We start from the raw sequence: 14,457 nt of genomic DNA on the forward strand, positions 1-14,457 counted from the left end.
GTTCAGTTCAGATTCCATAGTTTAGTACCTTTACCCTTCCTTGACCTTCGGAGCTGTGAATCCAGATCAAGCTGGACTTGACCTATGTAGACCAAAACAACAAATGAAGGGCATTTGTTGGGGTGTTTAAAAATTTACAGGTTGTCTCAAATTTATCATTTTGGAGAAACGTCACATGAAACATTCCTTAATTTATTCATTCCGGTGATTCCACTCATTACACATTAAAAAATAACCAAATTAGTCAAAACTGGATAGATATTCGTTAACTCATATAAAAAGTAATAGCCTTGTCGTTCCCTTCGCAATTGTCACAATGTACATCAAAACTGCGCTGGGCGTGATGTGATGAAAATTTCCAAAATGTAGTGAAATTGGCTTGCAAGATTTCCTAAATCGTTTAAGATACGCGTATTTCTCCTTCTGGGACGATGTGCAACGTTTGTTACTGATCGATTTAAATAAATGTGGAACTCGCCACGATTTGAGACATTTTTTTGAAACTTGTTGCGTATTTGCGAACACCATGAGAAGCGCGATCACACAAATGTTCATAGCTTGAGATAATCCCCCAATTATAAACACGCCCAGGAGTGGCATGACATCGTAATACCGTAAAAATAGCACATTCGCACCAATAGCCATCCTCGACGCGAGAAATTCCACCGGCATCAAATAATCCTTGTACGAATCTTCAAATCGGTTGAAGAATTTGCAAACTGCGAAAATTTAGAGTAAGAAAGTTCTCATTTCTGGTGAAATTTTTCGTCCAAGTGCGAGGCAAGTTGAGACTGTAGAGATTGAAATGTTATTCGTTATGTTACTAATATTCTCATGTCATCTATGCTTATCTTTGTTATTACTTTAGTTGATGATGCATTCTCCAGTGAATGACTGGAAATTGGAGGATAACTGTTACCGAAACCTAGCAAAGTGTCGCCAACCAATACACCCAGACTGCATTGAGCATGATAACACTCCATAAAAGTGGCAGGGATGAGTCCATTATGAGCGATGGCATTCCAATCGGCAGTTTTGGATTTGTGATCATGAACAGGACACAAGTAATCGGCTGTGCTTTAGAAAATAATTCTAAAAGATGTAAAATGTGGTCAATGATTGGAACCGCTTGGAGTCTTGGACCGGTATGGTCAGGTTTCAGAAAATGAGCTAAAGATAACACATCCGAATTTAATATTTGCCAAATTGTTTGCAAAGTTTACCAAATTAATTCGCTTACTAAGAAACCAATTTGCATGTGAAATGAAGGCGTTGACCATCATTGGAAATTGATACAGCTTCATCGCCGTGAGTAAATGCATCACGAGACAAACCGAGGCACACACGGCAAATGCGAGACAAATGTTTAAATTAAAAAATGACTCCGATGTGGAAATTGAACTTTCGTATTTTAACCGATTTGCAAATATGAGTGTTCTGGCGACGAGGAAAATGGCATAAAATATGAGAGTGGCGCAAAGCGTTTGCCAAATTACGAACTGTCGACACCGTCGTGGAGCAACTTGGATGTGAGAATTTTTAAGGATAAAAGGCAGCCCTCCACAAGCTTGAGCTGACTTAATTAATCTATAAAATCGAATCGTATCCATTGTTTTTGTAATTTTTTGATGTTGGGAAGTAGAAGAACAAGGAACAAAAATACGACTACCTGAAATGAGGTGGAATGACTTGCTATGGGACGCTCAATTTGAAATGTAGTTATTCGGTGCCTACTTTTGTTACTCTATTTTCTACCAGCGCAAAATTATTGTCATATTGTCATCACAAGACTTGATTGAAGGTTGTGGTTGTAAGAAACTAAAGAACAAACAGTGGTTTAACAGATACAATCAAAAATTGATATTTTCCGTACAATATCCACTTTACAAAGGTCGAACTAATCAAAACAAATCATGCTGAGGATGAGTGGTCAAGTCACATTCAGGCCAATATGCAAAAGTTTTTTTGGTTACCTTTTTATTAATCTAGAGTTTATACTTTATGATTTGAAATTCATCAAATGTTGTAAATAATCTATTACCAAATTGCATCGAGGAAATTGCAAGGCCTTCAAATTGCAAATTATATATTTTCCAGTTCAAGCTGGTTAAAAAAGTTGGACCTTGACATATGTTGACAAACGAATTACAAATCAATGCCATTTTTCATTCAAATGTTGTTCATTTTAAATTGAATTTCATTCACTAACTTCTTACCTTCCTGGTCGATTAGTGGCGAAGAAATTTGCAGATGCATATTTTGGATAGGACTTTACAAATTGTTCTTATCGAATGTCCGTACATTCGATAAGTTCATAACTGAATCAGACAGTGTTTTCCCTTTACCCTTTAAGAATTATTCATGCTGCAATAAATAACTTCGTCCTATTGATCAGTAACAAGAAAGCTGTCATTTTATACAAAATATTTTATTTGCAAAACATTTGTTGGCAAAAAATATTAATGTTCTTATGCATAAATTTGTATCACAGTTTAATCACGTTAAATAAATCTGCTTTAAATAGCCAACATTAGTCTCATCGTGCCTCGTAACACGATAACGCAATAACGCAACACAGCTTTCGGAGTGACGGCGTAAAAACTTCCAAAATGAAGAGCAATTGGCTTACAAGATTTTCTAAATCTTTCAAAATACGTAAAATCAAAATTTTGTTTACTAATTTTCTTCCCATTAATACCAAGTTTTGTTATTCTCGGATATCTCCATGATTTTAAACACTTGCTAGAAATTTTTTGACTTCGAGAAAAAACGAGCAGGAGGGTCATAAGTACTGAATTCATGCACTGAGACACTCCCCCAATTAGAAGCAGATTTACGAGGGAAACTTGCGAATCTGCCTGCAAAATGATAACGTTTGAAATTATGATCATCCTAGAAACGAGAAATTGAGTGGGCATCAAGTATTCTCGACACGAATCTTCGAACATGTTGTTTAGAATTCTTAAACTTCTAAAGTTGTTGACGAGATGGGTGAGTTGACGAGTTTTTGAGATTGTCCAGTACGTTGATGGTCCGCCGTTTAAACTGCGTTGGATTATGATTTACTTATTATTATTCATTATGTCAGTCTGGTTCAAGTGCCGGGGGATTGGAACTTAGTACCTGGGAAACGTCACCCAAAAGTTCCGATTCCCTGGACATTTTAGTTATGCAAGTTACAGGGAAACGGAACCCACTTGTCGCAGGATTTAGCGGGCTTCGATTCCCCGGTACCCTATTCGACAAAAGTTACGATTCCCCGGAACCCAAGATTTTTCTCCCATTTTTCATAAATTGGATATATATCCAAGAAAAAATTTTATTGTCTCAAATTAACCTCCCACCAATGAAGAACATTGGATAAAAAAATTAGAATTTTTTATAGTGGCGAAGTTTCCTAAAATCGCAAATATCTGACAAATTTGAGGAGCGGCAAGTCCAAAAAGGTACGGGGAATCGTCACCCAACAATTATTTTCAGGGAAAAATGCAATTATTTTGAGAGAAAAATAATTGTAACACAATTATAACGTAATAATTGTTATAATAACTGTAAAATAATTGTATTTTTCCCTGAAAATAATTGTTGGGTGACGATTCCCCGTACCTTTTTGGACTTGCCGCTCCTCAAATTTGTCAGATATTTGCGATTTTAGGAAACTTCGCCACTATAAAAAATTCTAATTTTTTTATCCAATGTTCTTCATTGGTGGGAGGTTAATTTGAGACAATAAAATTTTTTCTTGGAAATATATCCAATTTATGAAAAATGGGAGAAAAATCTTGGGTTCCGGGGAATCGTAACTTTTGTCGAATAGGGTACCGGGGAATCGAAGCCCGCTAAATCCTGCGACAAGTGGGTTCCGTTTCCCTGTAACTTGCATAACTAAAATGTCCAGGGGATCGGAACTTTTGGGTGACGTTTCCCAGGTACTAAGTTCCAATCCCCCGGCACTTGAACCAGACTGTATGTATGTCTCCCAATTACATTTTTAATGGTTGCTATAAAAAGCATGAATCGGTAACAATAAAAATTTGGTTTGGCTTTACATGAGTTATGTTTGACATGCGTGTCTCATTTTCATGGAATTTATGCATACAAACTCATTATTTTCATTAATCAACTTACTTTAATTGCTGATGTATTTTTGAACTGATTAATGGAAAATTGATGACTATAATAACGTAGAAAATGGACACAAGGCAGCAACCAGTAGACAACCAGTATATCCAGATTGAGTTTAAAACGATACACATTTTTCGAATAAACTGACAAACTGAAGTCGAGCATGGTGAAGTTTTAAACCGAAAAAGGGATGTCACTGCAAAAGCTACATGCGGGTCAAAAAATTGGATAAAAAACATTGCAATGGGCTCCAAGGTGGTAACAATGTCCAAGATCCGCAACATATGTTCAACAATGGGAGATTTTAGCTGTGTAGCCGCTGGGAGGATTGAGTTTGAAAATTCTGGCGAGGAAAATGCTCCAGTGACGAATTCGGCTAAAATTTGAGAAGGATTTCACATTCTCCAGATAAGCAAATTTGCATATTTATGTATTTCCACATACCATGAAATTTCTTCGTAAAACGAATATATCCATTCACCAAGATGCAGCCTTGCTTCTTTTTCACAATGGTTAAAACCTGTAGAACCGTCATGATGCCCATTGCAACCGTCATTGAAAGACAAACGTCGAAATCTAAGGCTTTCGAACCACCCCTACTTTTACCCTTTGCAAGCAAAATTGTATTCACGGCTAGAAAACATGTGTAAAATATCTGAGAAAATATGAAAATCTTCCTTTGAATTAGTTGACACTTTTTTGTAGATATTTGTAGTTCAGAGTTTTTGAAAATGAATGGAAGCGCACCTAAAGTTTCGCCTGCTTTCACCAGCTTTCTGAGGCGTTTTGTTTCCATTTTTATCAGTGTAATAGTGTTGTCAACCACCTTGGACTGAATGTCCCCATAGGAGAAAGGACATTCTATATATGTAAATACTAGGTGTTCCAAAGTGAAGGAGACAATTAAGTTGAAAATTTCATTCCTGAATTATTTATCATTTCACGGGCCATGAAAAAGGAGGAGATAAAGATAGGCAGCAAGTCTTAATAAAACCGTATCAGTGCACTGATATGGTTTGGTTGGTTTGTTGGGTTTCCGGGCAAAAGTGATGAAGTGTGGTGAAAAAGTAATGAAGAAAAGCCGGTCAACGGTCAAATGCTATTAAATCTAAAGAATATGTGTATGTAAAAAGGTCGATTTAGTTCGTACTAAAAATTTTCATGTCTAGACAGACCATCAATAATGCCTATGTATGTATGTACATATGTAGGTTCAGAGGGGCTATAACTTTATTAAACAATGAGCAACTGATGGCGCTTTCTAAATAATAAAAAATATTTATGCTGCAATAAAGGATTTAATATGCTATGAATATGTAAATGTGTCATAAATCATGTGATGGCTTTCCGTGCAATATTTAGGAGAGTTCATGGTGACACGGTTGACGGTGCAAACGGTTTTGTGTGTTAATAATCCTTAAATTTTATAAGGCTAAAAATCAAAAAGCCAGAATTTGTCAAGCCTTGAAATTGGCACATATGTACTTTAGAAAAATAGAAGAGATAGCAAAACGCAATGACAATCAATAACTTTATACCAAAAAATTTATTCCAAAAATGTAAAGAATCGATATACGACGTGGGCGAAATACCATTAATTACAGTAGTTTAATTTTTATCTCCTATTTTAAAATAATTTGAGTACATACATATGTAACCTGCAAGTGAAAGCTTGTAGGGTAAAAGTTAGATAAATATTTTTAAAAATAAAATGTTTTAGCTAATTACTTAAAGCCAACCATTTACATAATGAATTTGCAAAATATTCATACATAATTTGTATTTCGTATCAAAACCATCGATTATGCAAACATTTAATTCCCATCAATACCAATACCATTAAATATCTTCTATGATTAGCTTTACTGACGCACAATTTTTCCATTTACACGAAAACTGTTTATTCTGTTATTATTCCGACCAAAAATACACGGTATCGTGCTTTCACCGTTATTACGAAGATTATGGCGTGTACTGTACATACACCAATCTACAGATATACCACCGAATCTACCACCCGGGTACAACTAACCGTTTCCCCACGACCCTCGACATCACCATGACATCTCTGCAGCCGACAAACACAACAAATCGGGAACTTTCTACACTTTCACCATGAATTAAAAAAGCTCCTTGTTCCTATTGTACGATGGGGCAAGGACAAGGTCGGGTATTATTTTTTAATCAATTTTTTAAAAGAGTTTTGTATGCAGTCCTATAAAAATTATTGATCCATGAGGTACGACGGACTGCAGTAGTCTGCATAACAAAACATGGATTAATTTATTAATCTACGCAGCCAAAACCTATTTTGTTTCCTTGCAAAAAATATAGCAACACAAAAATAAGAATGGCACATTCTCTTCTTATGGCCACGAATACGGCGAAGACTGATAAAAACGAAATCATTGAACCGTTCGACAAAATCCTGCAGACTTTGATCACCTCGGTGTCATCATCGTTGGAAACGTCGTTCAAAACACAGTCCGGATATCCTCGAAATAATCGAGATTCTAAAAATCAGGATGGGATGGAATCCCTAAATAATCGAGATAACGTGCAAACTGCCCCAAGTAAATCTTACCCCAACTTTTGGCCACAAGCACTTTCTCCAATTGTCGTTGTACCTGAACCCTCTCGTGATGAAAGTGGTGGTGAAAACTTTGCCGTCACGACCAAAAAAAATGACAGTGCTCAGAGAAAATTTCGAAGTAAAAGTGCCAACACGCGGAGTGGGAATAAAACGAAGCCAAAAACTGCTAAATTGAAAAAATCAAGAGAACAAGAACCAAGCCAGAAGGATTGGATGACCGTTTTGGAAGAGCGATCCAAAGGTGAAATGACTAGAATAATAAAGCCCAACGAGTTTGAGGAGGAGAAGGAAGAGAGAAATTATAAATCTGTAATTATTCCATCCGACGGTGATCATGATGATGATGGGTCTTCCTCTTTTACCACGGAAGACTTTCCCCCACGAAGTATATTCACTGCTGGTAGTTCGGATGCGACGAGTATCGGATGGGCAGATGATGTAAATGAGCAATGGACTATTTACCATTCATTATATTCATAAATATTTAAAAATTATATTTCTAAATTTTATATTCAAGGCAATCGAGAGTGAATCTACGGATATCTTGGCACGACAATGGGCCCAAGTCGAGCAAGTTTTTCACTTCGACAATGAAGGGGTGAAACCGGAAGAGATGTCGGATGTCGTTTATCAGGAAGTGCTATTATGGAGGAACGCGTTTAATACCAAGTCTTCAACAAGAAATTTTAATTTTAAGCAGAATGCTGCCAAAATGTCTATGAGGTCTATGTCAATTCCACAAATTAATGTCAATCACAATTTTCAATTACATTCTCACATTTCTATTTTCTCTTGTTACAGTCTTCACAACAAAGATGATGATAAGTATCCCTCGAACTCGAACTTATCCCCCTCTCAACATCACAATCACAATCATCCTATAGTCAGAAATTTCACTGCCACCTTCCCAATCGCTACGTCGACCCCCCTTCCGACTGAATTCGAACAATCAAACAAACGATCTCCTCAAGATGATTCGCAATCAATCTCATATTCCCTCCAAAGACAAACTTCAGCATTCACGTCGAACCTCCACAGAGAAAATTTGGGGCTAGACCTCCGTCTTCCAACCACATTTTCGGGAGAAGGGGGACCTTCATTTGTGCAATCATGGTTGGAAAATTTGACCACCGATTTTCCCCAGATTAATAATCAAGACCGTGATGCCCACCAAGAAGAGCAACCATTCTCCCCTTCCTTACCAACTACTAAGTTTGATATTGAAGTATTTAACGACGATGATGACGACGAACGAGGGAGAGAAAGTCCGGACCACTTTATGTCTCAGAGAAGAAGTGTCGGATTTAAAGTTCAGAGACCAATCAGCTCCCAATATCTGAATCGGACGCTGGCAAATAGGGAAGAAATTAAAGGAAATGGGATTATGGACAATCGGGGTCCTAAATTATCGATGGATTCTAATCAGGATTTGAACAGCATGGGAGATTTAAACTCTGCGTATTTTAACGAAAAGAGAAATAACTTTTCAAACAGCGGTGCTTTTCGTCCGTATGCAAATGATCTTACTTCATCTCCTCTAAAGAAAATGATGACACCTAACCAACAGCAACTTTACCGACCTAGAAAACAGTCCGGCTGGTCGAGGCACACCCACTTTGAGGATGACGACTTCCTCGATCGCACAACACCCAACACGACCACGGCTTCCGAACAGGACGACGCTGGAAATAAATCTCGTAAAAATTTCATCAGTTGGCTACTCTTTGATGAAAATGATGAAAATTTAGCGCAAGATGGAAAACAGTTTGGAGTGGATAGCTGATAGGAAAAAAAGTTTTTATGATATGTATTTTACAATTTTTTTTGGTTATTTAGAATTTCAAGTAAAAATTGACGAAATGAATTGTACTTATTTCTATTGTTGAATTGTGAATTTATTTGAAGTTATTTTAATCAGAAATATATTTTATTCAAGGTGTTTAATAGTATGTAAAAATCGATTTGCTTGAGTTCATTCCTTTATACAATTTATGACCCTTGTGGTTTTTCATTATCTTCAAAAACCTTTCATCGAGTCGTACATTTGCCAAAACCTACATAAAATTAACGATTTTCAGTAAAGCAAAAACTTTAATTTGCATAGCTTCTAATAATTAATTTATTATGCAAATATCATATTTAACGCACCAGGATCAGGTCCATCGGTCAGAGAGAAGGGAAGTTTGCCTTCGAGCGCAGTTATTCTGTCAATATGGGCACCTGTTCCACCCCCAGAAATGGAGTTGCCCCCACCACAAAGCCCAATCGAACGCGCGATCGCATACCCGATGACTAAACCAACGACGAGAGACACTGTAAGGGCGCAAACGGTCCCGTTCGCTTCAGAGATTGTGATTTCGCCATTAAGCAGCTACATAATTATTCATGACACGAATTAGTTGCCGAATTATTAAATAACCGAATTAGTAAATAATCTGTAATACCCGCCGAATAATTGTGACATGTCCGTCAATAAAGTCACGAACGGCACGAGCCCAGTCCGCATTATCTCCAGCCTCTTGGTCACGGTTTCGTGATTGTGAGAGAACATTGAGAACTTCTTGACTTCGTCGGGCCAAGTCTTTCGCCGCAGCAATGGTCCCAGCGTCGCCACTTGTTGGACCACCACCACCACCTCCAAACCAGGATGAGAAGAGGCCACCTTGTGCATTGTTGCTGGTGTCACTTGGTCCACCTGTAGACGACGAAGAAGGACCTTGACCTTGATAAGTAGATTGTCCCGATGGTTGCTGCTGTCCAGGAGGAAGGTTGGTGGTAGATCCTGGAACCCCACTATTTGTTGAGCTCGTAATGGACAAGTCACTTCTGGGGCCAGGTACAATATTACCATGTCCACCTAATTGTGCCTCACTCGTTTCACCAGAGGCTTGATAACCTCCTTGACCTTGCATTCCACTCGGGCTGGACATTTGATCTTGTATTTCGCCCTGACCGGGCAACTGACCTTGCATTTGGCCTTGGCTGGGAGACATACCTTGCATTTCACCCTGACCGGGCGACTGACCTTGCATTTGACCTTGGCTAGGAAACTGACCTTGCATCCCACCCTGGCTGGGCATTTGACCAGCCATTTCTCCTTGACCGGGTAACTGACCTTGCATTTGGCCTTGGCTGGGAAATTGATTTTGAATTTCGCCGTTACTGGGCAGCTGACCTTGCATTTGTACTTGGCTAGGAAGTTGATTTTGCATTTGGGCTTGGCTGGGAGACAGACCTTGCATTTCTCCCTGGGCGGGCAGCTGACCTTGCATTTGTCCTTGACTAGGAACCTGACCTTGCAGTTCGCCCTGGCCGGACAGCTGACCTTGCATTTGACCTTGGCTAGGAAACTGACCTTGCATCCCACCCTGGCTGGGCATTTGACCAGCCAATTCGCCTTCACCGGGAAACTGACCCTGAATTTGGCCTTGGCTGGGAGACAGGCTTTGCATTTCGCCTTGACCGGCCAGCTGACCTTGCATTTGTCCTTGGTTAGGAAATTGATTTTGCATTTGTCCTTGGCTGGGAAATTGATTTTGCATTTGTCTTTGGCTCGGAAATTGATTTTGCATTTGTCTTTGGCTCGGAAATTGATTTTGCATTTGTCTTTGGCTCGGAAATTGATTTTGCATTTGTCTTTGGCTCGGAAATTGATTTTGCATTTGTCTTTGGCTCGGAAATTGATTTTGCATTTCGCCCTGCCCTGGTATTTGACCTTGCATTTGACCCTGTCCGAGGAGCTGACCTTGCATTTGTTCTGCTAACCCTGTTTGGCTTGGGCTTTGTGATGCATACCCGGCTTGACCTGGAATTTGTCCTGGGTAAGCACCTTGGTTCATTGCTAACATTCCACCTTGACTCTGAACAGGACCTTGTGCCCCTCCTTGTCCGGAAATTTGCCCCGGAAATGCTGCCTGACTCCCCGAAACTTGTGAAGTATAACCATTTTGACCTTGCATTTCGCCTTGATTTTGCATTTGGCCCTGTCCGGGCATTTGACCTTGCATTTCGCCCTGGCCGGGGATCTGACCTTGCATTTGTCCGGGTAATCCTGTCTGACTTGAACTTTGCGATATATTCCCGTCCTGACCTGGCATTTGTCCTGTATAAGAACTTTGAGCAACTCCACTATTTGTTGAGCTCGCAATTGACAAGTCACTTCTTGGGGGCTGAGATAGGTTTGAGACGCTACTTGTAGGGAAAGATCTACCGGACTGATTGGAGATATCTTCCCCAGTGGCAATATTATTTTGTCCACTTAATCCAGCCTCATTCATTTGACCGGTGGATTGATAACCTCCTTGACCTTGCATCCCACTCGGGCTGGTCATTTGACCTTGCATCCCACTCGGGCTGGTAATTTGACCTTGCATCCCAGTCGGGCTGGTAATTTGACCTTGCATCCCAGTCGGGCTGGTCATTTGACCTTGCATTTCGCCTTGACTCGGCAGTCCACTCTGATTAGGCATTTGGCTGAACAGTCCACCTTGGCCGGCCATTTGACCCTGTCCAGAAATTTGACCATGTCCCAGCATTCCTCCTTGGTCGTTCATTTGACCCTGCCCCGCCATTTGACTCTGTCCTGCCATTTGACCCTGGCTTGACATTTGACCTTGTCCTGGCATTTGACCTTGTCCAGCCGTTTGACCCTGTCCAGCCGTTTGACCCTGTCCAGCCATTTGACCCTGTCCAGCCATTTGTCCTTGTCCCAGCATTCCTCCTTGGTCGTTCATTTGACTCTGTCCTGCCATTTGACTCTGTCCTGCCATTTGACCCTGGCTTGACATTTGACCTTGTCCTGGCATTTGACCTTGTCCAGCCGTTTGACCCTGTCCAGCCGTTTGACCCTGTCCAGCCATTTGACCCTGTCCAGCCATTTGTCCTTGTCCCAGCATTCCTCCTTGGTCGTTCATTTGACCCTGCCCCGCCATTTGACCCTGCCCCGCCATTTGACTCTGTCCTGGCATTTGACCCTGCCCCGCCATTTGACCCTGGCTTGACATTTGACCCTGTCCAGCCATTTGTCCTTGTCCCAGCATTCCTCCTTGGTCGTTCATTTGACCCTGCCCCGCCATTTGACTCTGTCCTGCCATTTGACCCTGGCTTGACATTTGACCTTGTCCTGGCATTTGACCTTGTCCAGCCGTTTGACCCTGTCCAGCCGTTTGACCCTGTCCAGCCATTTGACCCTGTCCAGCCATTTGTCCTTGTCCCAGCATTCCTCCTTGGTCGTTCATTTGACTCTGTCCTGCCATTTGACTCTGTCCTGCCATTTGACCCTGGCTTGACATTTGACCTTGTCCTGGCATTTGACCTTGTCCAGCCGTTTGACCCTGTCCAGCCGTTTGACCCTGTCCAGCCATTTGACCCTGTCCAGCCATTTGTCCTTGTCCCAGCATTCCTCCTTGGTCGTTCATTTGACCCTGCCCCGCCATTTGACTCTGTCCTGCCATTTGACCCTGGCTTGACATTTGACCTTGTCCTGGCATTTGACCTTGTCCAGCCGTTTGACCCTGTCCAGCCGTTTGACCCTGTCCAGCCATTTGACCCTGTCCAGCCATTTGTCCTTGTCCCAGCATTCCTCCTTGGTCGTTCATTTGACTCTGTCCTGCCATTTGACTCTGTCCTGCCATTTGACCCTGGCTTGACATTTGACCTTGTCCTGGCATTTGACCTTGTCCAGCCGTTTGACCCTGTCCAGCCGTTTGACCCTGTCCAGCCATTTGACCCTGTCCAGCCATTTGTCCTTGTCCCAGCATTCCTCCTTGGTCGTTCATTTGACCCTGCCCCGCCATTTGACCCTGCCCCGCCATTTGACTCTGTCCTGGCATTTGACCCTGCCCCGCCATTTGACCCTGGCTTGACATTTGACCCTGTCCACCCATTTGTCCTTGTCCACCCTGTCCAGCCATTTGTCCTTGTCCTGGTATTTGACCCTGTCCAGCCATTTGACCCTGTCCTGGTATTTGACCCTGTCTAGGTATTTGTCCTTGTCCTGGTATTTGACCCTGTCCAGCCATTTGTCCAGGCATTCCTCCTTGGTCGGTCATTTGACCTTGTCCAGCCAGTTGTCCTTGTCCTGGCATTTGACCTTGACTGGACATTCCACTCTGACCGGTCATTCCTGCTTGTCCTGGCATTTGACCCCGTCCAGCCATTTGTCCTTGTCCGGGCATTCCACCTTGCCCTGGCATTTGACCTTGTGCTGGTATTTGACCCTGACCTGGCATTTGCCCTTGTCCTGGTATTTGACCTTGACCTGGCATTTGCCCTTGTCCTTGTCCTGGTATTTGCCCCTGACCAGGAATTCCACCCACACCGGGCATTTGACCTTGTCCGGGCATTCCACCTTGTCCGGGCATTCCACCTTGACCTGGCATTTGACCCTGTCCAGCCATTTGTCCTTGTCCTGGCATTTGCCCTTGTCCTGGCATTTGCCCTTGTCCTGGTATTTGACCTTGACCTGGCATTTGCCCTTGTCCTTGTCCTGGTATTTGCCCCTGACCAGGAATTCCACCCATACCGGGAATTTGACCTTGTCCGGGCATTCCACCTTGGCCGGGCATTTGACCCTGGCTTGGCATTTGTCCTTGGCCGGGCATTTGACCCTGGCTTGGCATTTGTCCTTGGCCTGGCATTCCTTTTCCTCCTTGTTGATCATTGTACGGGTCTTTTCCTTGGTCATACGGTTGCTTTGAACCTGGTGGCCCAAACAGCGTGTTTACTTCCTTTTGATCATCTCGTCGCCCTCCTTGCGGACCTTGCTCCTGTTCTCGCAATTTTCTATCGATGTAGTCTGCTAAATATAGTGGAATATTGTCCGGTTGATGCCTTAAGATCTAAAGTAAGTAAAAGAAGCTCATATATTTTTGCTCATTATAATAATTGCATGTGAAGAGGCCAAGTGAAGTCCCACCTCTCCAGAAAACTCTTCAAGAAGTTCTCTCAATCCCTTTGGAATTCTGTACTCCGGTTTATCCGCCACGTTCGTCATTCTTATTTAGTAATCAGTAATTTTGCAATTTGAAATGAATTGTGTAACAAAAAATCTGAGACAAAAAAAACATGAAACTATTTTGTCTGAATTTATAAATGTTCTTAATATGTTTTCCAATAATTTTTGTCGTCGGGTTACAGAAATGATCAGAAAGTCGTCAAGTAAACTCATTATCATGATCATAACGGGTTACAGAGTACAGTTCATGGTATGAGTGCATGAAATCAAAATTGTTGTATTTATTCCACTCGGTCTATAATTTTACACTGCTAAAGTGCATAAGCAAGTTCATCATGATAACAACTATTTGGATAAGTGCACTAAATGACCAGACACGTACGCAATGCTACCCATTTGCGTATGATGCTAATATTTGCCGTGGTCAAATAAATTTTTGCATGGAGTATTGAGCATTGTAAACAAAGGTTTTGCATAAAAGTACAGATGCACCACGTTATGTGTTATTTGCGATAAGCGCATTAGATGTCCAAAGATAACTGTCTCGTGGTCTAAACAAAGGCAGAGAGGGCTTGACAACAGGTGTCCACTTCAGTTCAGGGTGACGCTGAACCTGCAAATAATTTGCCAACTACGCTACTACATACATACATTTGTACATATGTAGTTCCTCCAATTGACAGCACAAGTTAATTTAAACCTTTAACGAATCCTGACCCAACCTTATCTCGTCATTCATATTGTGCAAAGTTCTCTTGTAAAAAGAACCAAAAGATAACCAAAA

At 41.3% G+C, this 14,457-nt stretch overlaps 4 protein-coding genes across 4 annotated transcripts; 1 reads left to right on the top strand and 3 right to left on the bottom strand.

Moving 5' to 3' along the window:
- Window positions 1–3,970: 3,970 nt before the first annotated feature.
- LOC118434614 lies at window positions 3,971–4,999 on the bottom strand. Its single transcript, XM_035848511.1, has 2 exons — window positions 4,570–4,999; window positions 3,971–4,501 (listed from the first exon to the last, which is right to left on the bottom strand). Exons 1-2 carry the CDS (start codon window positions 4,919–4,921, stop codon window positions 4,125–4,127), a joined length of 729 nt encoding a protein of 242 aa, XP_035704404.1. The 5' UTR covers window positions 4,922–4,999; the 3' UTR covers window positions 3,971–4,124.
- A 929-nt stretch (window positions 5,000–5,928) lies between these two features.
- Window positions 5,929–8,647, top strand: LOC118434667. The gene is made up of 3 exons (XM_035848714.1): window positions 5,929–7,156; window positions 7,236–7,441; window positions 7,520–8,647. Exons 1-3 carry the CDS (start codon window positions 6,476–6,478, stop codon window positions 8,499–8,501), a joined length of 1,869 nt encoding a protein of 622 aa, XP_035704607.1. The 5' UTR covers window positions 5,929–6,475; the 3' UTR covers window positions 8,502–8,647.
- On the bottom strand, window positions 8,547–10,074 carry LOC118434668 (glutenin, high molecular weight subunit DX5-like). The gene is made up of 3 exons (XM_035848715.1): window positions 9,163–10,074; window positions 8,867–9,089; window positions 8,547–8,772 (listed from the first exon to the last, which is right to left on the bottom strand). Exons 1-3 carry the CDS (start codon window positions 10,048–10,050, stop codon window positions 8,747–8,749), a joined length of 1,137 nt encoding a protein of 378 aa, XP_035704608.1. The 5' UTR covers window positions 10,051–10,074; the 3' UTR covers window positions 8,547–8,746.
- Window positions 10,075–10,210: 136 nt separating this feature from the next.
- On the bottom strand, window positions 10,211–13,712 carry LOC110842665 (glutenin, high molecular weight subunit PW212). Its single transcript, XM_035848759.1, has 3 exons — window positions 13,635–13,712; window positions 10,514–13,557; window positions 10,211–10,421 (listed from the first exon to the last, which is right to left on the bottom strand). Exons 1-3 carry the CDS (start codon window positions 13,710–13,712, stop codon window positions 10,211–10,213), a joined length of 3,333 nt encoding a protein of 1,110 aa, XP_035704652.1.
- Window positions 13,713–14,457: the final 745 nt, after the last annotated feature.

Source organism: Folsomia candida, unplaced genomic scaffold (assembly GCF_002217175.1).
Source record: "Folsomia candida strain VU population unplaced genomic scaffold, ASM221717v1 Fcan01_Sc002, whole genome shotgun sequence".
Taxonomy (NCBI): Eukaryota; Metazoa; Arthropoda; class Collembola; order Entomobryomorpha; family Isotomidae; genus Folsomia; species Folsomia candida.